Here is a 23986-nt window from a genome sequence, read left to right on the forward strand (position 1 = left end):
TCCCCCAGGTCAGTGGGCTCCCCCAACCCCCACCAGGGATCCTGCCAGTACTTTCTATTATCAAGCATACTTGACCATCCGGCAACTTCCTGGTCCCATGGTTGCTGGATATGAAAGAGTTTACAGTATAGAGCAGTTGTTGATTCACTCAATTAGTTGCTCTTTGACTTGAATATCTGATTTACTCAGTACCTTGTTAGTAAACAAATCTTAGTGTTTCATTTTCTTTTCTTGTTTGCATATACATTATCTTTGAACTCTAACACACAAAATTAATGATTTCAGACAAATGCAAAGGGTAAAAGACTAGTTTCAGGTGCTTGAATTCAATGCCATATTGCTCACATGTGCAAATTTTCTGAGATAAGCAAAGTCCTTGACCCTGAATTGGATATTAGTCTCCACTGGAAAGAGAATTATTGTCAAAGCAAAGTATATCTTTTACTTTGCACCATCACTTTCTTCCTGCCCCTTCAGAATTAAATTCTTAACATATTTATTCTTGTGAAGTAAGTAGTATACTAATTTTTCACAGATTGGCAGCAGATAAGTTAACGTATGAAGTGCTTGAATTTGTTGTTAACCTGGTGTAAATCCCGAATAATTCCAATGATTTCCAATGAGGAGTGGCGGGCAACCTGCAGCCCACAGACGTCCTGTCTGCCCCACCTTCCACTATGAGCCTCTTGAATACTGAGGCTCTGGAGTTCAGCACTTCGTACTCTTCCCCCTCCCTCCCTCCCAGGGTTGGGATATCGTGAATCAGCTGTAGGAAGTGCAGGGGTCCAATGCCAATGAGGCATGTGGGGCGGGAGGCAATAACAGGGTGCGCCTCACTGGCATGGTGCCTCCAGCTGGTCTCCTCGGGAGTTAGCTCTTCATCTTTGGAGCGCCGTGATTGGATTGGTGTCTCACCCTGTGTTACTTGTCTTCTGAGTTACCGTAGGCTCCTCCTGGTCCACGGTACCCTTCCCTCACAGTACTGCCCTGTGGGGTTCTTCCCTTCTGGGGAACCCCCAACCCTCTATACCCACCTTGCCTCTGTGACCCACTGCCAGTTGTCAGCTAACCCCTACCTCACGGGCAAACTGCAGTCTGAAATGGTTACCTGTGGTGTGGATCTGTTGCCTTCTGCTATCTTGGCTGTAGCCCGCCAGCCCTAGTACCTCTCAGGTCCCTGTCTCCCTGGGAGTGGGGTTAGGCCAGAGCTTCCCAGCTCTCTCTGCCTTTCCCTCACAGTACTCTGTCTCAGATATCTGTAGCTTCCCTGGCAGCCAGGTTCCTCCTGCTCCACAGCTGGAAAAAGAGTGTGTTCCCCTCTTTCTCCCCCACACCATATGCTGTAGCTGCTTGCTCTACAGCCCTCTCCCAGGACTGTGTTTAACCCTTGGTAGCGCCAGTGCAGGGCAGATGGGGTCTGTGGGCTGCAGGTGGAATCCCAGTGGCCTGTAGGCTCCTGTGGCCCACTGAGATGAAGTAGGGCCTCTCATGTGACCCACTCACCCTTCTTAATTGCCCATCAGTGGTTTAGAGAGTGCTGTCAGATATGCAGCCAGAAGAGGCTTCCATCCCAAAACAGACAGGTTAAAATATTAGTATGGCCTTTCCTATACCTGCTGTATTGTCCTGTGGTGAGCCATAAGACAGCTTTATGCTGACTCAGGCTTGTAGTCGTGATAACTTGAACTGTCTGAGGAATCAGGATATTCTCTGACTCCATGGTTCTGTCTGGAATACACAATACCTCCCTCTCCTTCTGCCTCTTTATAGTAAACCTCAATGCACTCTTCTCTGGCTGCTGCCATTAATTATTTTATTACAGTAGTGCCCAAAAGCCTCAGTCAGGATTGGACCCCATTATGTTGAGAGCTGCACAGCTGTAATTTATATATTCTGCAAGGTTTTATTTTTCAATCTAAAGATAAGATGCAACAACCGGTTGTGCCACACAGAATGGAAAGTGGGAAAGGGGAAGGTACCATGGACAAGACCACCTGGTTAATAAATGGCTTGGCAACTTTCATGCTTCAGACTGGTCAAATAGTTTTTCAGGGCGATTACCTTTGGTTGATCTAATTGCTAATGGAAAGACAGCAGTGTAAATCATGAGTAATTGAGAGCAGAAGTGAGAGAGAGAGATGAAAATAAGAATGAAAATTCATTTTATGCTATACAGGTAATGCCCAATAAGTGAGTTTTATCATATTGGACAGTGGTAAATACAGTGACTTATCTATATATGCAGTATTGTTTTCACTGGTGCACATGTGTTTTGATAAATCTTGAATTTTGTAAGTGAAACTGGAAGGCCATAGAATATCCTAAAAGTCTAAAACATCAATTTATTGTAGCACAGCTATAGTTATAGTTACAAGTGCACTTATGTTGTACCAAATCCATAAAGTTATCAAAACAAACTCAAACAAACCACCACCACCAACGAAACAACTGTAGTCCAATATTGTTGAGGCAACTGCGTGAATTCAGGCATCTTTACCTAAAATGTTCTTTTTTCTTTTATATTAGCTAGTATTGCAAGCTTTCTCTTTTGCTTAGTTCTGCACCTCAAATATGCTGTAAGTGAATTTAGTGCTAGAGTTGTGTGCAAGGAAGGAATTTCTGTTCCGTAAAGGTTTTAAAAATTTTGAAATTTAGCATAATTCCAAATTTCAGTGAAAACCAAAAAATTCAAAATGTTTCAAAGGTGTAGTTAGGCAGATTTACTGCCATGGTGTCCTCATGGGTCTTTGGCTCCATCGATGATGACAACCAGAAGGCTGATTGCATGTGTGTTCCATGGTGAGGGCCCAGTGACCACAGCAGACCTCAACAGGACCCCTGAATACCACAAATAACCAGATAAGCATTGAAGGTACCAGGCCAGATTTATTGTAAAGCAAAGTACAATAACAGTTGTGCATAGATTTTACTGAACCATGCACATATGTAACTGCCACAGGGGGATGACTCAGTCATTGGGAAATTTCCACTGACCCCTAGGGCACCATATAAAGACTGTCCCCCAAAGACTCCATTTTGTATACAGGTACAAACAAATCACACCTCACTGCTGACATATCAGGTTGCCACCTTCTGATGTTGTCAGGTCACCACCCATCACTCTGGAACTGGCGATTTGATTAGATAGTCTCTTATCCATCATGCTGTCATTATAGACCCAGGTCCAGGACAGTGTCTAAATCTGTGAGGAATTGGTACCAAGATCTTTTTTAATGACCTGGTGGTACCATGTGATTTCAATTTATGACCTTTATCAATTATTGTTCCGCACCTGGGCTAATTACCAGTTAGTGTTTTGCACTCTCAGCCCTGTTTATGGCAAGTTCTGTTATCAGTAGCTTGCCTCTTCCTTACAGCGTAGCATAGCTTTGCGCTAGCCATGTTTTATCCAGTGTTAGCTAGGCCTCAGACCAGGCCTGTGCTGCATGGGCTTAGGACTTCATCTTACTACAAAAAGAAAATTCCTTTTAAAGAATTGTTTCAGATTGGTCAAAATGCTTCATTTAGACTAAGTGAAATATTTGATTTAGACTCTTAGACACTGTCAGAACTTTCCTTCTTTCTGTAAACAAAATTGGGGCAAAAATTGGTTTGATGCAGTGAAGTATTTTGACAGAACTTCACACTCCCACAGAATATGACTCCAATTCAGATTTCTCAAACCAGCTTGATTAAGAACATGTGGCAAGTGTTTGATTGTAGGTTCTGAGATGAATTTCTTCTTCTCATGCATAGAACATAGGTAGTGCCAGTTCTTTCTCCCATTGGTTCTGCTACCTTAATCTCTGTTGACCACTGTTTTGAAGATGGTTCATTCTCTCTCTGATTGCCTGAGGAGGGTGGTCCCATTTGTGCTGGGATATTTGCCCCCCCAAGAATGAGCTTTAGACCATTAAAATTAACTTCATTTATGATATCAAACAATGATCTGATGCAATTGCTTTCAGTCACTGCTGATTTGGAGTGCTTTAGGATTGGTAGCGTGGATTTGAAAGGTTCTTTGACCGATTTCAAATGTCCCAAGACACTGTGTTTTGCATGGAGAATACACTTGGTCATCCCTTTAATGAATTGGCAAATTTAATGTTTAAAATACCAACAGGGCACCCCTCCTGAAAGCAGATTGTCTCCAGACAGATGTGTTCTGAAAAAACCCAGTCCCTGGAAGTTTGTGGTTTTTTAGATTGGCACTTTTTTGTACCTAATCCCTGCTTTCCTTTTTTGACTTCATTATCATATGGATGTTGATTTTTGAGACGTTTCTTATTCACTTTCTGTTTTTATGAACATCAAATTGTTTCAGCTGTTCAGCTTCAAAAAAATAGAACCACAAGCAAGAGGCTCTGCGGCCTGCCCTAACTTATCAATTATAGCTTTGATGATTGAACTTAAGAACCCAATTCCTCTGCTGATATGGAAGTGTGAAAAAATAGTCTGTGGTACAGCACTTGAGAATATGAGTTTCCTATAAACTCTGCGTTAATGCCAGTATTGCTGTTCTGTTCGTATATTTTATTATTTTGGATCTTAATCACCATTTGTAATCTATAGTCTTTTTAATTTTAGATCAGTTCTTTCAATCATTATGCTTAAAATTCTACTGCAGCTTTATATGCCTGCCAATTCCATGAAGGGCAAGCCAGGAAGAGGACAAAACCTACTCTTTTATATCATACTTGTTAGAGGAATGCTTATTTCCTGTATCTGAATTTAAATCCCATTGTAGTGATATTGAGAAGTCACATTTCCTTTTTGAGATCTGGCCACGTTAGCATAGTCTGTTGCTTAACCATCCAAGTTATCCTACAGCTTTCACCATGACAAAACGTTGACTCATTAAGGCTGATTTGGATCAAATAAAGATACTGGGTTTTTTAGTCCGGGGTTGGGTTTGGTTGGTTGGTTGATTGGTTGGTTCTGGGCTAGTACATATAATACAGCCCTATTTACTTTTCAGCCAGGTCCTAAGAAGAATATGCTCCTTTTAGCAGTAAGGATGCACTGTGATACAGCTAGTTAGAGAGCATAGCCTCACGCACACTGCCTGCTTTTGCCAATATGGAAAAGGGGAGAATTGCAAAATTTGTACAGAATACAGTGTCTTGCCTGTGAGCATTCATTGCTGTTGGCGAAATGCTGAATTATGTATTTTGTAATTGCTTGTGAGTTGAACTTTGAGATTGTTTTTAATCTAAGATGATTTTATTTACAAATTACTAATTCCTGTTTAGAAGCTGATTATTGCCATATATATGGCAGTATATGTCTATCTAATGCAGGAATATTGGAGTGGATCTGATTTTACTCAACTGTTTACACTTCCTTTTGTAGGCAATTCCTGTGGAGTTTCAGACTCCCAGGAGAGGCTCAGAAAATCGATCGTATGATGGAAGCTTTTGCTTCACGCTACTGCCTTTGTAACCCTGGAGTCTTTCAGTCTACAGGTTAGTCATGATATGTTTCCCATCTGAATCCCCTTTTTGATACCATTTGACTGTTGAGTTGTCTTGAATTCAAAGAGAAGGTGGCAAATTAGGAAGCTGAGGCAGAGACAGTATGTGAAATGAAAAACAAGAGTGTTCTGTGGTGTGTGCAAAACATAGGGTCTAATCCTCCTCTACTGCCTATCTCTAAGTAAGAAGAGGGGCAAAATTGGATCAAAAACATCTTTCTTCCTGAAAGTGTTAAAATAGTTTATTTGAGCTATTAATAGAATGCAATGTGTCATACAAATGCAATCACACAGTTCTGTAGTAAGATGGGACAAACTCAAAAGTAGATGTTACAATAAAATGCCACTGCACCAAAATAAGCAGTATTTCTGAGATTTCGTGGTTTTGGGTGCAGGACTCGTTTCTGCAAATGCCAGAGTGTTATGCTGCATCACTTGTGTCTGAAGTATAAAGGCAAAAGCAAACCCTGTTAAAATTTAAAACTTGAGGGATGACTGGTAGGAGAACCTCTTGGCAAAAGAGAGGGAAAAGTAATCAAAACTTGACCGTTTGAAACAGATTGACAAACCCAGTGTGGTGTCAAAGGAGCAAGGGGGTGACCTAGAGCAAAAATGTTTGAAGATAAAATGTGCAAAAATTAGCTATATCTGTGAAGTCCAACATGTTAGCACTAGCCATATGTGGCTATTTGTCCAGTTGAGTGTGGCTAGTTAGTTGAGTGCGGCTGAAAATAAATATATTTTCAGAATACTGTGGCTAGTTCGCAGAACTAGTTGGGAGTCATGGGCCCATATAGTTTGTGCCACAAAATGCAAATGCAAAACTCTCTGCTGATAGAATGGCATATTTGAACATTTAACAGGTTAACTAGTTTTCTGAGGGAGTATTCAGAAGGTTTTTTTTTCCCCCTTAATCCGGATCCGTAGGTCATTTTCTCTTTTCAGACCTCTCATATAGATCCATGGTTCACACCACAAAGAACACAGGACTGACTTTTTCATGTAGCGTTTTGTTGTTTATGTGTCTCCATCCCACCCTGAAACCTGCATAATTTGCTATTGAGAACTGGCTGGGGTATCTTTTAAAGGCTACTGATATACCATAGTATGTGGAGCTATAATTCCTTTTCATTGTTATTTCAGATACATGCTATGTGCTCTCATTTGCAATCATTATGTTAAATACTAGTCTACACAACCATAACGTAAGAGATAAACCAACAGTGGAGCGATTTATATCTATGAATCGTGGCATTAATGAGGGTGGGGATCTTCCAGAAGAACTGCTACGGGTAAGAATTAATATGCTGCATTAAGATGACCAAGTGACACTTTATGGATTTTGAAGAGGAGTTAAGAAGCAAGCACAGCAGTTGTCATACTGATTTGTCAAGTAGTGTGTTAAATCATTTTGTCTGATGCAGCTTTGACACCCAAGTGCTATGGGCTTGTGCTCTGTCCCTTGAGGGACTGAGAGGAATAAATACCTTCCTTCACTCAAGAAATGTTTTCTTTGGCTTTTTGAGCAATGTAGATTGGGTATATCTCTACAGCTAGTCTATCTTGACTGAAGTCTGCTTCATCCCGCATAAGGCTGAGTGTGGGAAAATGCAGGGGGGGAAAATAGCAGGGAGTCACTATGGCACCAGTCATGGCCATCATGACATAGGGTGGAAGAAAAGTAATAATGCAAAGATGTCAAACATTTGTTTGAAATTTTGAAGGTAGTGATGTGTCATATTTTTCAAGAATAAATTTCTTTAGTGAATCTGAACAAAACTGTTGAAAATCTGAAAGCACTGGAAAATATGAGCACCGGACTTCGTTTCTGAGAAATACACAAGAAATCTTCGAAAGGGGACACTTTTATTTGAAAGAAACTATATTTGCTTTGAACTTATTTGTGGACTGTGATGTGAATGCTAGTTAAAGGAGGAATGGTGTCAGTTTCTGTGGGCAGGTGTTCTTAGTTCGTATTTAGACAAGTAGTCAGAGAAGAGATCGGACTTTCTTGGTTGTTTATGTACATGTTTCTGATTTTTTTTCCTGTTTTCTTCCAGAACTTGTATGAAAGTATTAAAAATGAGCCATTTAAAATTCCAGAAGATGATGGGAATGATTTAACACACACATTTTTTAATCCAGATAGAGAAGGTTGGCTACTGAAATTAGGTTAGTAGAACCACCATTGGTTTTTTGTGTTATTGATGTGTATGCTACTTCCCTTACTAATTGCTTTATTGTCACAGAAAGGTAGCCATGTTAGTCCGTATCTTCACAAAACAAAAAAGCAGTCGTGTAGCACTTTAAAGACTAACAAAATAATTCATTAGGTGATGAGCTTTTGCGTGGCAGAAGAAGTGGGTCTGCCCCACGAAAGCTCGTCACCTAATACATTATTTTGTTTGTCTTCAAAGTGCCACATGACTGCTTACCTGCTTTATTGTAAATTTAATAGGATTAAATTAGTCATAATTCTGGTTTAAAACATATGACTTTAAAAGCAATAACACTTTTACACTGTTTTGTGCAATTGCTAATTCTGGGAAGTATGAAAAGGAGAAAAAGCATTGTCACTTGAATTTTTAAGTGGAATTTCATTTCTGATTCAACAGAAGGGAAGCTCCACTGACTATTTACAAATCCCAGTGACTGAAAAATAACAAATCTACATGAAACCATTCCAGAAAACTGTACAATAGCTTCAGCTCAGTTTTCTGTTTAAAAGCAATGTTTTATTTTCAAATAGTTGTTTTTGTATGTCTTTATTTTTCCATATTATTTGTGAGTTTCTATTGGTTTGGTTTTGGCTATGATTTTTAATGAGTGGTTTAAATGTGCCTTCTTGTTTTCCTTATGGCCTATGACCTATCACCTTTCTGTTCTGTGACTGGCTGTCTCTGCTTATTCTGCATTAGGAGGTACGTACCTGATGGCTTTCCAACCCTCCAACTTTTTTTCTGTTGCACATTCTTTTGTTATTTTTCTTCTTCTTTGCTTCTTAAATTTATCGTAGCACTGTGTTTCTCACATAACGTCACTAACTTCAGCTCCAGTGGGACTTCGCTCATACATAACTTCTGCTTGTTCATTATGGCATTAGTAATTTACTCTCTCTCTCCATGAGATTTTTCTACAAAAGAAGGCTATATACCTTGTAAAGCAGCTGGATGATAGCAAATGTTTCAGATTGCCCTGTTGCATCCTTCAGGCTGTTTGAAGGTACAAAATGAGAGGAGGGCTTTATGCAGCACATAAGTGCAGTTGTCTTATTCTTGTAACGTTGTCTAGACTGTGTGTGAAAAGCTTTTCTGTTGGAATAGTGAAAGGCTTATTTTAAACATAATAGCATATAGCTGAGGTGTGCCTGTGCTAACCAGGTTATTCCACAATAGCTTTCTTGTGTGGGAGGTTTAATTTTTTGTTTTGTTTTCTTTATTTTAACTACCTGTAAAAACATCTCAGAATTCTCAAGCCTCTGACAGACTGCAGCTCTTAGTTGCTCTGACTTTGGGTAGGTCTACACTTACCAGAAGATCAACTCCTGTAGGTTTGATTGCCCAGGGTTTGATTTAGTATGCTTAGTGGAGATGCGCTGAATTGAACCATCAGGACTGTACAGTTGATCCGGGTGCTCTTCATTGCCATGAGGAGTAAGGGAGCTCCTGTCAACCTCCCTCTATGTGGACGGCCAGAAGAATTGGTCTAGGATATATCTATTCGAGCTACTCAATTATTGTAGCTTGAATTGAGTATCTTAGATCAACTTTTTGACCTAGTGTAGGCCTGGCCTTTTCTTTGATTATGCTTTTTGAAATTGATGTGGTTTGCTTATCTGTTTGGGTTTAACGAGGCATCTGGGTGCAAAGGGTGGCCATTTTTCTGATTAGAACAGACTCTGAAACTTGGTTCTGTTATTTTAAAGTGTTTGTTTTGTTTAAAACACTTAAACACCAACATCTACTCAATTTCAGAGCCAGCCCCTGGCTGCTCTTGTGTAAGAGGAAGCCAGAATCTTGATGGTTCCTGAGTGCAGAGCCAGTGGGAATTAAAAGCAGCCGGCAGCGCTAGATAGAGGGGAAATATGCTGAAAGCAGAGCAAGGGCTCACCTGTTTCCAGCTCACTAGAAGCTGGGGCTGAGGAAATATGAGGGCCAAGACACTCAGGGCTGCTAAATCCATGAAAGCTGGTTGTGGCACCTTGAAAAAGGTGTAACAATGATAGTTGCTGCCTGTGATTCCCCAGTCTCTCTGTCCTCTAGAGGCAGAATGCTTCCAGCTACAGCAGTTGGTATATTCTCCTATCATGCTGGTTTTATATTGGTTTTTAAATCTTTAGGAGACTGATGTGAAAATCGCTGTGGATTGTTGATAGATGTACAGGTTGAACCTCCTTAGTCTGGAACCCTCAGGACCTGGCTGGTGCTGAGCCAGAGAATTTGCCAAACCTTGGGAAGTCACCGTATACCCAGGAATTCAGGATGCTGCTGTGTCCCCAGGCTTTGCACCTAGCTTTGCCCTCCCTCATGCAGAGGCTTTGATGCCAGTCCCAAGTTCTGACATTTGACTCCTGTACTGCAGCTCAAGGTCCCATATTGGGGCAGTGAGGGGCATGAACAGAGGCCTCTTTACCCCTCTTTCCTACCTCCTCCCCTGACCATGCACCATCCCTGCTTCTCCCCTTCCTTCCTGGAGCTTGAACACAGCAAACAGTTGATTCACAGTGCTTTGGAAGTGCTGGCGGGGAAGGGGAGGAGTAGGTGACTGAGGGTGCCACCCACACATCAGAGGCACAGTGCAAAGTGAAGGGAGCTTGTTGCCGCTGTGTGCTCCAAACGAACTATTTTTTCCCTGGAGGTGTTGTTCCGGAGCACCCACTAAGGTGGTGCCTGAGTGCCAGACTAGAGAGGTTCAACCTGTATTAATATTGATAGGAACTACACAGCAGTGATATCCATAGTTAATAAATTCACTCACGTGTTCAACTCCTTACTTCTGTGCCAGTGACAGCCAAGTGAACAGAAGAGTGTAGTGACAGGAATGCTTTGGCAGTGTCTGTCTGTTAAGAACGCGTTCTAATAGTAAGAGAGAAGTAGCCGTGTTTAGTCTGTATTCTAACAAAACCAACCAGAAGTCTGAAGAAGTGGCTCTGTCCCAGGAAGGCTCATCACCTATTTGTTAGTCTGTATAATGCTACAAGACTGCTGGTTTATTTTGTTACATTCAAATAAGCGCAACAGTGAGAGCCACCTGGAAAAAATATCGGAGAGGTAGCCATGTTAGTCTGTACCTTCAAAAACAACAAGAAGTCCTGTGGCACCTTATCTGTGAGTCTGTAAGGCGCCATAGGACAACTTCTTGCGAAATGTCGTAGCTTAGTGGGCAAAGCTATCGGAGACATGGCAAGCTAGCTCATTCAGGCCCTCCGTAGTGTCAGGTGTTAAGTACCTTTAATTTCCACTGACAGCAGTGGGAGTTGGGGGTGCTTGGCACCTCTTGCAGTGAGGCCCTGAGAGCACAGTGTTGGGAGCAAGTGCTGCAGAGGGCCATTTAATGTGGAGGGCCCCCCTAACTCTGCTGCCCTCACATGATCTGTTTCCCCCTCTCAGGCGCCCCTCCCCACAGCAACTTGACTCTCCTTCCCTATGAGTCCCAATACACACTCCCCGTAATCTGAGTAGGTAGCATTGTAAAATGGTGTGTGGATTATAGCACCTGTTAGGTTTGGCCTGGGCAAAAAGTGGGTTGGACCATGGCTTGTGTGGCGCCCCACAGCTATCTGGCCTACAGCCAGGACGCTTGCTGTTTGCTTGTCTCCATTACTTCATCTGCAGATGTTGAGAACACTGCAAAATCCCTAAATACTCTCTTTGTGTTTCTAAGTAAAAAAACAGAGCCTCTTCCTGTTGATATTTGAAGACATAAATGGCTTTACAGGCATAGTATTCAGAGCTGAGACAGTTTGGAAAGATGACTGGAACAAGAGCCGATATAGTGCCCGTTCAACAGTATGTGGCAGTGCTCACCTCAGCTGACAGATTTCTTAAGATGAGAGTTCAGGAAATAAAAATATTTTAGCACCAAAACCCAAGATAAATCTGTCTCAAAATATTTTCAATATTATCTACAGTTATTTAAAATCTAAAACTTTTGATGAAGTTCTTTTAAAATATATATGAAAATCTACTTGCAGATACGACAGTGCAATAACTTTACCTTCAGTGTCTGTGATTTTAATTTACAGTAACTCCCTTTTTAAATTAGTCCAAGGAGTAAAACTGGTACAGCCAAACTATGTAGTATAGCAGATATTTATTTAATCGGAGCTCCTCTACATAGTGCTATGCATGCCAATCTCTAAGAAATAGCTCATAATGGAAATAACTTTCTAAAGGTTGAAAAACTAAATACAAGTATATTTCTTGATGTGAAAATAAAGATGTGGAATCAGCAGATATTTTGGAGCAAAATATTTTGCTTTATTTAGTTTATTCTATAAATATTACCTCGCAAGGAAAGCGAGTAGATATGAGCTTGTCAGTAATGCCACGGGTATTTGTTATCTACTGTCTATAAGGCTATGTTTAGACTGCGCTTTTTCCTGCATTTGAAGTAGCACTGCTATTTTGAGCAGGCATTCTGGTTCCGCTACCTCTTGTGAGAGGGGTAATGGAACTTTTGGAATAGCCCTTTATTTCAAACTTTGGTGCCATTTGGATGGCGCCAAGTTCAAACTAAGGTATTTTGAGATAATTTACGCAATTTGCAAATTATTTTGAAATGTGCACGTGGTCTAAAAGTAGCAGAAGTAGAAAAGGACAAATTGAAGTGTGGTGGTGTATCATCACCTGCAAAAGAAATAGTCACTGCAAAAAGAATGAAAGCTTTAAGAAATTAGAGATGCAGATGAATTCAAGAAAAATACACACATGAGAATCAATAAAATCTCTAGTTTTTTCTGGCTGCTCTACGTGTGGCTCAGTCACACATGAACCAGTAAAACTAACCTTTGATCTGTATGTGCCCACTAAAGAAACAGTCTTACTGTGATCTTGGTGATAAGAGCTGGCAGCAAAGTGAAAGTGCTGCTGTTGAAAAGTCCACAGCACAAGGGGTAATTGGATTGGGAGATGAAGCATGTCAGTAGCTTTCCTGTGAATCAGACTGTAAATATAGAACGCCTACTGTTCCCTGAAGGACTGAGTTTCATCAATAGACACGGACTGGCTCAGACAATATTTTTACTAAGTTAAATGATCAGCAGAGCCATGAATACAGTGACCAAAACCAAGCCTGGTTATTTTTTTTTCTTTCATCCCTTTCATTTTCTCATTGCCTGGAAGTTCGATTAATATATGAATATGATGTATGGGGATATTCTGACTCCCACTGTTAAAGAAGTATTAAATCATATTCTCTCTAGCACACTGTGTTTTTCCTAAATTAACAAGATTCTACTTAAAGAAGGATTTGAATATTCAGACATTAATAATTAATATAATACAGTCTTCTTGATTCATATAACAGGTAGAAAAAAATGAAGATTGATTGTACTGTTTTCTGCTTAATATTTGAAGATAGAAAACACATTTTCTGAAAAAATAGGAGATAAGAATGGGAAGAAGGCACTGGTATATCAAGCTAGTACTTTGTTTCACTTTGCTTTAGTGCCTACTTTCTTATTTTCTTTCACTTAGAACTACTGCTCTCCCGAGGAGCATGACTTTTATTATGTTATTAATTTTGGTAAAGTTCATCTAGCAAACCCTTCAAAGTCTGCAAAAGCCAATCTGTTTTGGAAACCGTCCTAATAACATCATTGAAGATGCTGGGCTGCAAAACACTCTTTTTTGGTGGGAATATGCCTGTGGAGAATTGTTCAGAGGTGACTTTATTTAGATAAAATCCTGACAAATCTAAATGCCAGACCTGACCTTCAAAAAGTAATATTTTGGTTTAGAAGATTGGTGTGGATTCATCCAATGCATTTATAGAGAATTATTCAACTTGCTCTCTTAATTCACCAGATTGTATTCCTTTGAACATGGTACAGGAAACATCTATGCGACAAGTAAAATTGCTTAAGATTGGTGAATGCTAATCCAATATCCTAAGTAACGGCTTGAGATATTAGTATTTTGGGGACTGTTCTCGAAGGGGCAATTATGGGCAAAATAAAGGAATTGTTGATGCAATGAGAACCCTCTCTGTCTCCAATTAAGAATTTAAAGCTGGAGGGAATGCCTGGGACATAATTCGTTTACGCCAGGATGTGTGTGCTTTCCAAGAACAGCTTCTGTTGGCCGATAGCTGACCCAAAATGTCTCTACTGAAAAACCTTACAATGAATGTGGCTTGAATCATTTCCTTTTTCTGGTCACAGGGAGAAAAACTAGATACATGGAAACAAATATATTATTCTGCTGACATGAGAGGAAATGACTTAAGCTGGACATGTGACCATAATTGGCAGAAGAATCTGAACCTATACCAGGACATCAAGCAACCCACTGACCAAGCGTAGGGATTCTCAGAGGGCCTTCCTGGCCCTCTCTGTACATGATACTTGCCCCTAGCACAGCCTTCTAAAGGGGATACTATTTCTCTTCCCTGCTCTTGAAGAGAAACTTCTGGCTATGAAACTAGTAGAGGCTCCTTTCCAGTAAATCATTCTCTGTATAGGTGATGTGATTTTAGTCATATACATTGTTCCTGGACAACTTTCTCTTGGGTGTTGAAGTCCATTAGCATGAGCTAATTTATGCCTATCATCATTCCTGACAGGGTGGTTGTTTTTTTTTTAATCTATTTGCCCCAGATCCCTAAATGGCCCCTTGGAGGATTGAACTCACAACCCCAGAGTTAGCAGGCCAGTGCTCAGACCTTGAGGTATCCTTCCCCTCTTGAGGTTGATTTCTTCATTAAGTATTTCAGGTTTCATACTTTGTTGCCAGACTCTCTTCTGACAGTTCAGTACTCTTTAAAATGCTGCTGCTTCTTGTTTGCGTTTGTGTTTTTGTTTGTCTTTGTTTTCTTTCCAACGTGTGTGTGTGCACTGCATGCATAGCCTTCAGAAGAGCTGTCCCTAGTGGTACCCGTCTGGTCGCCTGTGGTGCCGCCTCTAGTGACGCTTCCTAACGTTGCACATATATCCCTGCCCTCCTGACTCCCACTCTGTTCCTTCTTTCCACCAGTGCTGGTAGTTGGAGCTTCTGACTTGTTGCTTTGCAAGTAGTTACTCCCTAGCAGTTTAGCCTTTCATAGTTCTTTGTAGAGTAGATTAGTTTCTGTTTGTCCATTAGTTGTAACTAGTTGCGGGGAGGGTTCCCCCTTCCGTTGTTCATACACCTGTGGCACGGAATGGCTCCAGGGATTCAAACTGTGTGTGAAGAGTGACAAGCATTTGCCTTGGGGCAGTCTCCTTACTGCCTGCCTAACATGTCTGGGAGATGGCCACTTGCAATATAAGTGTGGTATTTGCAGGGGGTTGAAGCCAGGGACTCCAGGGTCATGCTGAAGTCCTTGGTCCTTTATACCTTAGCCCCTCAGTGGTGCTGGTTTAGACCACAACAACTTCACATTTCTAACCTGGCCCTCTCAGACAGGACCACAGGCATCATGGGGGTAGATAAAACAGTTGCTGGGAACCTCCTTGGCCCTCATCCTTTTCAGAGGGAGTGCTCAGCAAAACATCCACCAAGGCCAATGCCTAAGTTTTGAGAGTGTGCTTGAGGATAGAGCACCAGCCACTATCCTGGATCCTTTCCTGCCTTTGTGAAACATCTGTCCCTGGGCCCAAATTACCTCAGATCACAGGGTCCTGAGCATGGTGGTAGTGGAATATTCTATCCATTTCTGTAGCCTCTCTTCCTGTCCCTTCACTTCAGGGACCGTCTCACAAGCAGCTCCTTATCAAGGAGGTCAGGCCTCTCCACGCTCTGGAGGCAGTAGAGGAGGTATCTCGGGGGAGGGGGTTTTACTTCTGGTACTTCCTTATTCTGAAGGCGAAGGGAGGTGTGTGCCCCATTCTAGCCCTCGGGAACCTGAATACGTTCATAAGACAGCTCAAGTTTTGTATGGTTTCTTTGGCCTCCAGTATTCCCTTTCTGGATCTGGGGACCCAATACACCATCCTTGAGCTCAAGGACACATACTTTAACATCTTTATCGTTCCCACCCACCAATGTTTCTTGCATTTTGTAGTGGTCGGCCACCTTTACCAGTTCACACTACTGCCATTCGGCCTTGCCATAGGGCCTTGAGTCTTTTTGAAGTGCATGGAAGTGGTGATCATGTTTCTGCACAGGAATTGGGTTCAGGTCTTTCCCTACCTGGATGACAGGTTCATCAAGGGTGAGTTTTGAGAGCAGGTGGTCAGGGTAACCTTCTCCTGACTAGGTCTTGTCATCTGTGTACCTAAGTCCACTCTGATTCTGACTCAAAGAATCAAGTTCATTGGGGTCCTTCTTGATTCAGATCATGACCTGCCTCATCATTGGATTTCAGCAAAGTATGACCAGTGTGGTACACAACTGCAAGGGGTTTCTGGGTACATGGCCTTCTGCACCCATGTCCTCTGTCATGGTCATCTCCGCCTCCACACGCTCCAGGGCTGGCTGGTGTCAGTATTCAAGACTTCCGGGGACTCTTTAGACCAGCTGGTCACACTGCCTTTGGCAGCTGTGCACTCTCTCAATAGATGGCTCCAACCTCATGTGGTCTGTGCAGAATCCCCTTCACCAGGCTGCAGCTGGAGGTGACTCTCTGGTCACGGATGCTTTGGGCATGGGGTGGAGAGCACACTTCAGTGATTTTCAGACCCAGGGGCTGTGGTTATGAACAGAACTGTCATGCATCAATACCAGAGAACTCGACAGATTGCCTCGCTTGCTGGACATTTCTCTGCCACCTGAGGGACAAGTGTGTCATGGTCCTGACAGATAATATTGCAGCAATGTTTTATATCAATCTACAGGGTGGTGCTCACTCCTCTCTCCCATGTCTGGAAGCTCTCAGCTTATCGGACGTTTGTAGTCCTTGCAACATTCAGCTTCAAGCCTCATCCCTTCCCAGCACGCAACAGTCTTGTGTGCCATCTCAGATGATCCTTTCAGTCTCATGAGCGGTCACTCAGGATGGATGTGGCCCTTTTGCAAATGGAGTAATCCAGATGTGGCTCTGTTTGTGACCCACTTCAACAAAGTGCCTGCAGTTCTGCTCCTTCCAGGGCCACAGCTTGGGGTCCATATCAGATGCTTTCCTCGTGTTGTAGATGGGATGCATTTCCCCTATTCCCCTTGATACCCCAGGTCCTCCTCAAAATTCAACAGGACAAAGCTGCATTAATCCTCAAAGCACTAGTGTGGACCAGACAGTATTCATTCACCATGCTGCTGTCCCTGTGGGAGGCTTGACACGCTCCTGTTCCCTGACCTCAAAACGTAGGATTCTTGCCAGCTGCAGCACCTGAATCTGGAGCCACTCCCAACTCACGGCATGGAAGCTCCATGGCTAAACTGCTTCAAGCTCATGTTCAGATTCAGTTAGGGAGGTCTTAATGGGCAGCCATAAACCCTATACTTGGGCCACTTACCTAGAAGAATGGAAGAGGTTCTCCAAGTGATGTGCACATCATCCCTTCAGCACACCACTGTTTCCCTACTTTTGGACTACTTCCTTCTCAGTCCATATTATCCATTAAGGTCCACCTGGCAGCAATTTCAGCATTCCATCCGGGTTGGAGGGTGGAGCCCTTATTTGGGGACCCTGGTAGCAGGTCGTTTCCTCAAAGGGTTGGGCTGGCTCTGTCCTCAGGTGAGAGAGCCGTTGCGTCAGTGGGACCTAAACTTAGTCCTCTCTCGGATCATGGTTCCCTAGTTTGAGCTCCTAGCTACCTGCTCTCTAGGTGACCTCTTGTGTAATATGGCTTTCCAGGTAGCTATTACTTCTGCACATAGGGTGTTGGAGTTGCAGACCCTCACCTCCAAGCCTCCCCCCGCCCCCGAATTGTTTTTTCAAGATAAGGTGCGTTTGCATCACCACCTCACATTTCTGCCAAAGGTGATGTTGCCTATCATGTCAGTCAGGACAGCTTTCTTCCCCAAGCCTCATGCCACAGACAGGGACAGGGCACTATACGCTCTGGGTGTAAGATGTGCCCTTGCTTTTCCTATTGAGTGCATCAGACTATTCTTTGTCTAACTCGTTGTCTCTGTTGCTGAAGTATGTAGGGCCTCCCAGTTATGTCACAAAGCTTTTTGCCCTCAGCGAGGCAGACAGCCATTGCAGGCTCCGGGGCAAGGTTGGGGGAGGATGGCTCTGTGCCCCCCAGAAGCAGCAGGACTTGGGAGGAAAGGGCAAGGCCGAGGGCCATCAGCCCTCAGTATTGCCTGGACCACAGTGCTGCCCTTTCCTCTCTACCCCCACCCATGCTCCTCAGAGCCATGCGGAGTGGCACTCTGGTGGCAATTCAAACAGGCCCAGGGCTCCGGCTGCCGCTGCAGCTGCAGTAGCACTAGTAACAGAGGCAGCTGGGAACTGACTTTGAAACTCTGGGCCTGCGTGCAGCTGGTGGCCCCCACGCAGGTTCTGGGCCTGGTAATCCTGAATCACAGCATGAATTAAGCTTTGCTATGACTTGGCCAAGGTGCCAGCCCCACCTATTACAACACGTTCTATAGGGTACAGGCCTCTTTGATGGCCTTTCTGGCACACATTCCTATTCAGGATACCAGCAGGGCAGCTACATGATCCTGTGTGCACACCTTCCTGGCTCATTACACCATCGCCAATGAGGCGGCCTTCAGCAGAGCTGTCCTGCACTCAGCAACAAGTTGAAGTCTGGCCCCTCCGTACAAACTGCTGTTGAGCCATATTTTGGGATGCACATGACCAACCACTCGAAGAAGAAAGAAGACTTACTTGCCTTTTGCAACTGTTGTTCTTGGAGATGTGTTGCTCATGTCCATTCCAGACCCCCCCTGTCTCCCCTCTGTTGGATTGTTCTGGCAAGAAGGAACTGAGTGGAGGGGTTGGGTCAGCGGAAGTATATCTGTGATGCTAAGAGACACCACCACGGAGGGACATGTGCCAGAGCCAACCCGATGGATACCGCTAGGCAAAAAATCTTCCCTTGGTTATGTGCTTGGTGCCTATGCACATTGGAATGGACACGAACAATGCAGCTGGAAGAACAACGGTTACAAAAGATAAGTAACCATTCTTTTTCTTTAGCTGACATCAGGAGTGGGATATAAAAGAAAGTTAATTAAAAGTGCTGTATTGGGAGTTTACTTTGTTTTACTTATATTTTACCCTATTTTCAAGCACCCTTGAAACTCCCAGTATTGTAGGTAGTCCATCGTGTCTGACGATGACGTCGTCCACGACGGACTACCTACAATACTGGGAGTTTCAAGGGCGCTTGAAAATAGGGCAAATATATCTGCTGTGTGACAGTTACTACTACCCAATCATCTTATATGTGACATTTTCATCAATAAGTTATCTTGACCTGCTCATTTTCTAGCCCTGTGATATTGTAGTGGGTACTCTTGACTTAGCTGATAAACTCATGAGTGCAGAGTGCCTGCTGCCTTTTATATGCCATTCAACAGCTGGTAATCTGCCCCCAAACTATTGTTAACTTTAATTCTGGAGACTGCTGGTGGTTTTTTGATGTTTGCTTTCTGAGTCTTAGAACAGGCCTTTTCATAAAGTGTATGGAATCTGCCCTGTCTTGTATTCTAGTCTGACCTTGTATAAGAGTTTGTGAATTCTCTTTCTCTTGTCTTCAGCCTACATTGTTTTACAGTGGTAGCCAGTTTCCCTGCTTATTTGTTTGTCTGAGACTAAATATCTTCCTATCCATTTTGCTCTACCACTTCTTGCCCCACGAAATCTCCTCATTAGTAGATCTGGGCAAGCCATAAAGTTTTTGATGGTGGTCAAACTCAGACAAAGCCTGTGACCTGGCTCCAACCTACAAGCCAGAACATGAGCTGAAATAATTGGAATTTACTCAATATAAATATGAAAAATGAGTAATGTCACAATAACAACAAGGAAGAACTGCCCTATCAGTTCTTTTGGCTGCTTCTCTTTCCTGAATCCAGAACTGAGTCAGGCTAAGGCTTACGTTGGCTTTTCCACTTCTAGTTTAAACCCTTCCTCTCCTGCACTAATCCAACTCCCAGACAAGTCAATGGGACAGTTTCAGTTGGCTTTGATAGGCGACGGAACAGACCTGTGATGTACTGAAACACTGTCATCAAGGTGCAGAAATTAAGATCTTGCCTATCTCTGATATCCCTCACCATTTGACACTTGCTCTTTTCTTCCCACTTTGCATTTGCTGCTCACTCTGCCACAATCGATTCTGTCTTGGCTTCTGCATCTTGAATTTTCTTGTTTCTTGTTTCATGACCACTTCCACTTCTAAATTGTTTCTTTAAAATGTGTGTGTGGTGGAAGTGTAAAATTGGCTGAACATTAGAGTGTTAGCAACGGATTATCTGATGGGGGTTTATACCAGACAAAAATCCAGCAGGCGCATAAAAAGAGTTCCAGGATATTCAGGATATTTCTGTCATTGTTCTCGAACCTCAGATGTTCTAATGGTTTGAACAAAAATGTAAATGTCTTGAGTAAGGAAGAAAAAGAGAGAAAAATTATGTTTATGTCCTGGATTTAGTTACATGGTTGAGGTTGTGTGTGGTAATAATAAATTGTTTTTGCTCAGGATATTCAATAACAAGAAAAAACTATATTCAGAGGGTAGGGTAATAAGATTAAATCACTGATATTGGGTGATGCACATGTGGGGAGCTAGGGACTAACTTTGAAGTTAACTTCCAAGTTAGGCACTACTTCAAAGTAGCCAGCGCAGAGTCCACGCACATTTTCCCTTACTTGGAAGTCCTTACTCCGTTCTCAGGAATGGAGTAGTGCCCTGCTTTGAAGTTTAACTTCAAAGTAGGGTGTGTGCAGATGCTCAGCTTTGAAGTTGCTTATTTCGAAGTAAGCAACTTCAGAGTTATTTTTGTAGTGTAAACACGGCTGTGGGGACATAACTTTAAAATCATTTAACTATATTCTAACTCAACCGTGGATATTAATAACTTACAAATGCCTTTTCTGTGGGTCTTTCCTGGAAACAGATTTTAAAAAGTAGTAGAATTATAAAGAATTACATACAATTTTATTTGCAGGCTGAACAAACGTTTTGTACTCTGAGCCATAGAGTAGTCAATATGAAAGTCAGTTTGGGTTCTTAACTGACTTGTTCATCATTGTGAGTAAAAGACCAAATTCTGCTCTTGGTTACACCTCCACTGTTGCACGGGTCTAAGTTAAGGCAAAATCTGGTCCTGTACTTGAAACATAGACAGCAGTTCAATAAATGATGCAGTTCCGTCACTAAGTGTTGTTGAGTCTGTACTACTAATCAGGACTATTTTTGTGCTGGTACATGCTGATACTCTTACTGGCACCTCCTCAGCTCCAGCTGGATGGTGGGGGACCCTGCCAACCCAGCAACAGGGAGCCAGCTGGGGCACAGAACTTTGGCTGGTGGGGAAGCAGAGGGTCCCCGGCAGCCCTGGGGTATGGAACCCCACCGGCAACTCCTGCCCTGAGGACCCAGCTGGGAGGCAGGGGATCCCCGGTAGCCCCGCAGTGGGGAGGTGGCTCAGATGCAGAGCCCCACTGACAGCCCCAGCAGCGGAAACTGTGGAGGAGAGGCAAGCTGGCTGAGTACCGGCTAATGGATAAATATCATTAATTAATAATATAGTTGCTCAAGTAAGCAGATATGACTGACTACAGACAGGGAGCAGATCTGTTTAGTAAGCAGTGTTTTCACATGGACTGATTAAGAATAAAATAACATTCAGTGGCAGAAGTTGTTGACGTGGTATTCGGAATGGCCACAGTTAAAAGACAAAATATTGAAAAAAACATTAATATGAGAATCTTTACGGGGAAATATAAATTCCTTTAACCTTATCTGTGTCTTTATCCATTTGTAAATAAGAATTTAAGCCATTTAAAAAACATTAAACATTAATAAGACTAAATTACTTTCTCATGCGTTATCTAGAATCTTAATGATAAAACAGTTTTAAGTTGTTGGCATCTTCTGTTTATAGGGGGAAGAGTAAAAACATGGAAACGAAGATGGTTTATTCTGACAGATAATTGCCTATATTATTTTGAGTACACAACAGTAAGTATGTATGGCTGTGAACTTGTGCCTGGATTCCAAAAGTATAACTGAATAGTAATGTGCACTCTTCTTGTCTTTTAGGACAAAGAACCTCGAGGAATTATTCCTTTAGAAAATCTAAGTATAAGAGAAGTCGAAGATCCTAGGAAACCGGTAAGTTTTTTTTTTTTTCTTTTCCTATTTAATGAGCCAAGTAAAGGAGTAATTTTTGTATAAGCCACTGGTTCCCAAACCTTTCAGCATCACACCTCCTTTTTGATTTTTGAGAGACACTGATGCCCCCCCACCTCTTCTTTACCATCAGCCAATGTCCCTTTTAACAAAAAATTCAATTCAGAATTTAAAATAAATGCAAAAATTGATATAAAAATGTTATTTAAAATTAAAAATAAGCACAAATAGCTTTTTCTTGGCCCAAAAATTTAATAAAAATGTAATTTAACATCAGAAACAGCAGAAACAAAATGAATTTAATGTAAAGGATGGCGTTGCATTTACTTTACAAGTTGGGAAATCTTAGGTTTGAAAGATGAAAGTGAACGATGCAAATCGTTTTCAACATCCAGTCGATTTCTTTTTTTGTTTTTAATGTGACGAAGCTTGAAAAGCTTTTTTCACAGAGGTACATCAACAAAAATGGAAGAATCATACGTAGCGCTGCTTCTCCAATTTTCAAGTACATTGGGAAATATTTTATCCAAAATTCCTCCAAGCATGAGTTTTAGAAATTATTTTTTGCACTTGTCATATTTTATTTCAAGGGCTTGTTCTTGCAATACTTCTGGCAACCTATCAGCATGAGTGTTGAATGGGTTGCATACTAATTTATGAATGGGGCTGCCAGAAAAGTTGTCTGGAAAATAGCAGATAGCAGACTCAGTGGAGCCATTCCACCCTGCCCTGAGCTGCGTGGAAACCTCCGGAGCCTTAGTGCCCATCCCCCCTGCCTTAGGGCTCCCTTACCTCCTGCCAGACCTTGACCCCTGCTGGGTGACACCAGCCCAGCCATAGGTTGCTTTCCAGCCCCATGGTGGACATGGCACCAGCTCTGCCCTGAATGGGCTTCTGGAATGGCACCAGAGCTGCAGGCACTGCATGGGCCCTGTAGAGACCAGCTGCAGCCCTGTCCAGGGTCCCAGTCACTGTGCCAGCCCTGTCCCAGCCTGGATGCTGACTATGGACTCACCAGACTAATGGCACAGCCCCACCTTGTGGACACTTGGTGCAGCCGCAGCTGGCCAGCCGACTGAGCCCTGTGCCAGCCACCAGAGCTGCCCCCACCACCTGTCCACTGGCCCAAGCCCTGTGCTGCCAGAGCCGCCCGCTTGCCTGCCCATCAGCCATGTAAACCACCCACCAAAGCTGCAGGTCAGCCGCCTGAGCCCTGCGCTGCCAAGGCTAGCCGCCCGCCCGCCCGCCTGCCAAAGCTGCCCGAGCCTGCCGCTGCTGGGGCCGGACACCCGAGCCCCACGAGCCACCCACCCGAGCCCCTCCCCTCGCCCAAAGCCAGGCACCATTAATCCCCTGCTCGTACCCCAGCTCCTTTCCGTTCCTTTCCCCTGAGACATGCAACCCCAGCCCCCCATCTAACCCCGTCCTCCTCTTCACACTCCCACCAACCCACACTGCTTTGTAGAAGGCAGCTCGCTCCATGTGGGTCTTCACCAGCTGCCTGCTTTTTATAGCAGCTGTGCCAGGTCACCCACATAAAATGGTAGGGGCTGAGAGCTGGAAGCAAAGGCCAGCTCTTTCTTGGGGTGGGGGGAATGATGGGGAGGCCGGGTCACCTCGCGTCCCCACCTGGAATTTTTTCATGCTCCCCAGGGGCACGCCTGCCAGTTTGGGAAACCATGGTGTAAGGGTATCCAGGTTTAGTGCACATGCAGCTCTCCAGTTCTTCATTGTCTCAAGCTTTGGTTATTTCTTTATCTTTAGAACTGCTTTGAGCTTTATAACCCCAGCCATAAAGGTCAGGTAATTAAAGCCTGTAAAACGGAAGCTGATGGTAGAGTGGTAGAAGGCAACCATGTTGTGTACAGGATATCTGCACCCACCCCTGAAGAGAAGGAAGAGTGGATCAAATCTATTAAGTGAGTTCAAAAAAATTAAATGTGCTTAAAAATGTTGAAGGGTAAATTGTATATAAATTCCTTTCTAAATAAAGAATCTGAGAATCGTGCTGCACTAAGGAACATGCCTCGAAGAACACTTAAACTGCAGCTATAGGCAGGGGCCTATCCTGGGGATTAATGACTAGTTGGACGGGGCTGCTGGTGCAAGATGCGTGA

General features: G+C 43.0%; 1 protein-coding gene across 2 annotated transcripts in view; it reads left to right on the forward strand.

Annotated features, from left to right (window-relative positions):
- CYTH3 (cytohesin 3) overlaps positions 1-23986 on the forward strand; it is an 88852-nt gene that overhangs the window by 60710 nt on the left and 4156 nt on the right. Inside the window, exons 8-13 of one of the 2 annotated variants that reach the window (XM_075010805.1) lie at positions 5353-5465; positions 6617-6765; positions 7534-7645; positions 21622-21698; positions 21780-21851; positions 23634-23788. In XM_075010805.1, coding sequence (XP_074866906.1) covers positions 5353-5465; positions 6617-6765; positions 7534-7645; positions 21622-21698; positions 21780-21851; positions 23634-23788 — 678 coding nt within the window. Of the gene's footprint in view, positions 1-5352; positions 5466-6616; positions 6766-7533; positions 7647-21619; positions 21699-21779; positions 21852-23633; positions 23789-23986 lie in introns of both variants that reach the window. The other variant, XM_075010806.1, reaches the window with a different exon arrangement.

The sequence above is a fragment of the Carettochelys insculpta genome, chromosome 16 (genome assembly GCF_033958435.1).
Source record: "Carettochelys insculpta isolate YL-2023 chromosome 16, ASM3395843v1, whole genome shotgun sequence".
NCBI lineage: Eukaryota > Metazoa > Chordata > Testudines > Carettochelyidae > Carettochelys > Carettochelys insculpta.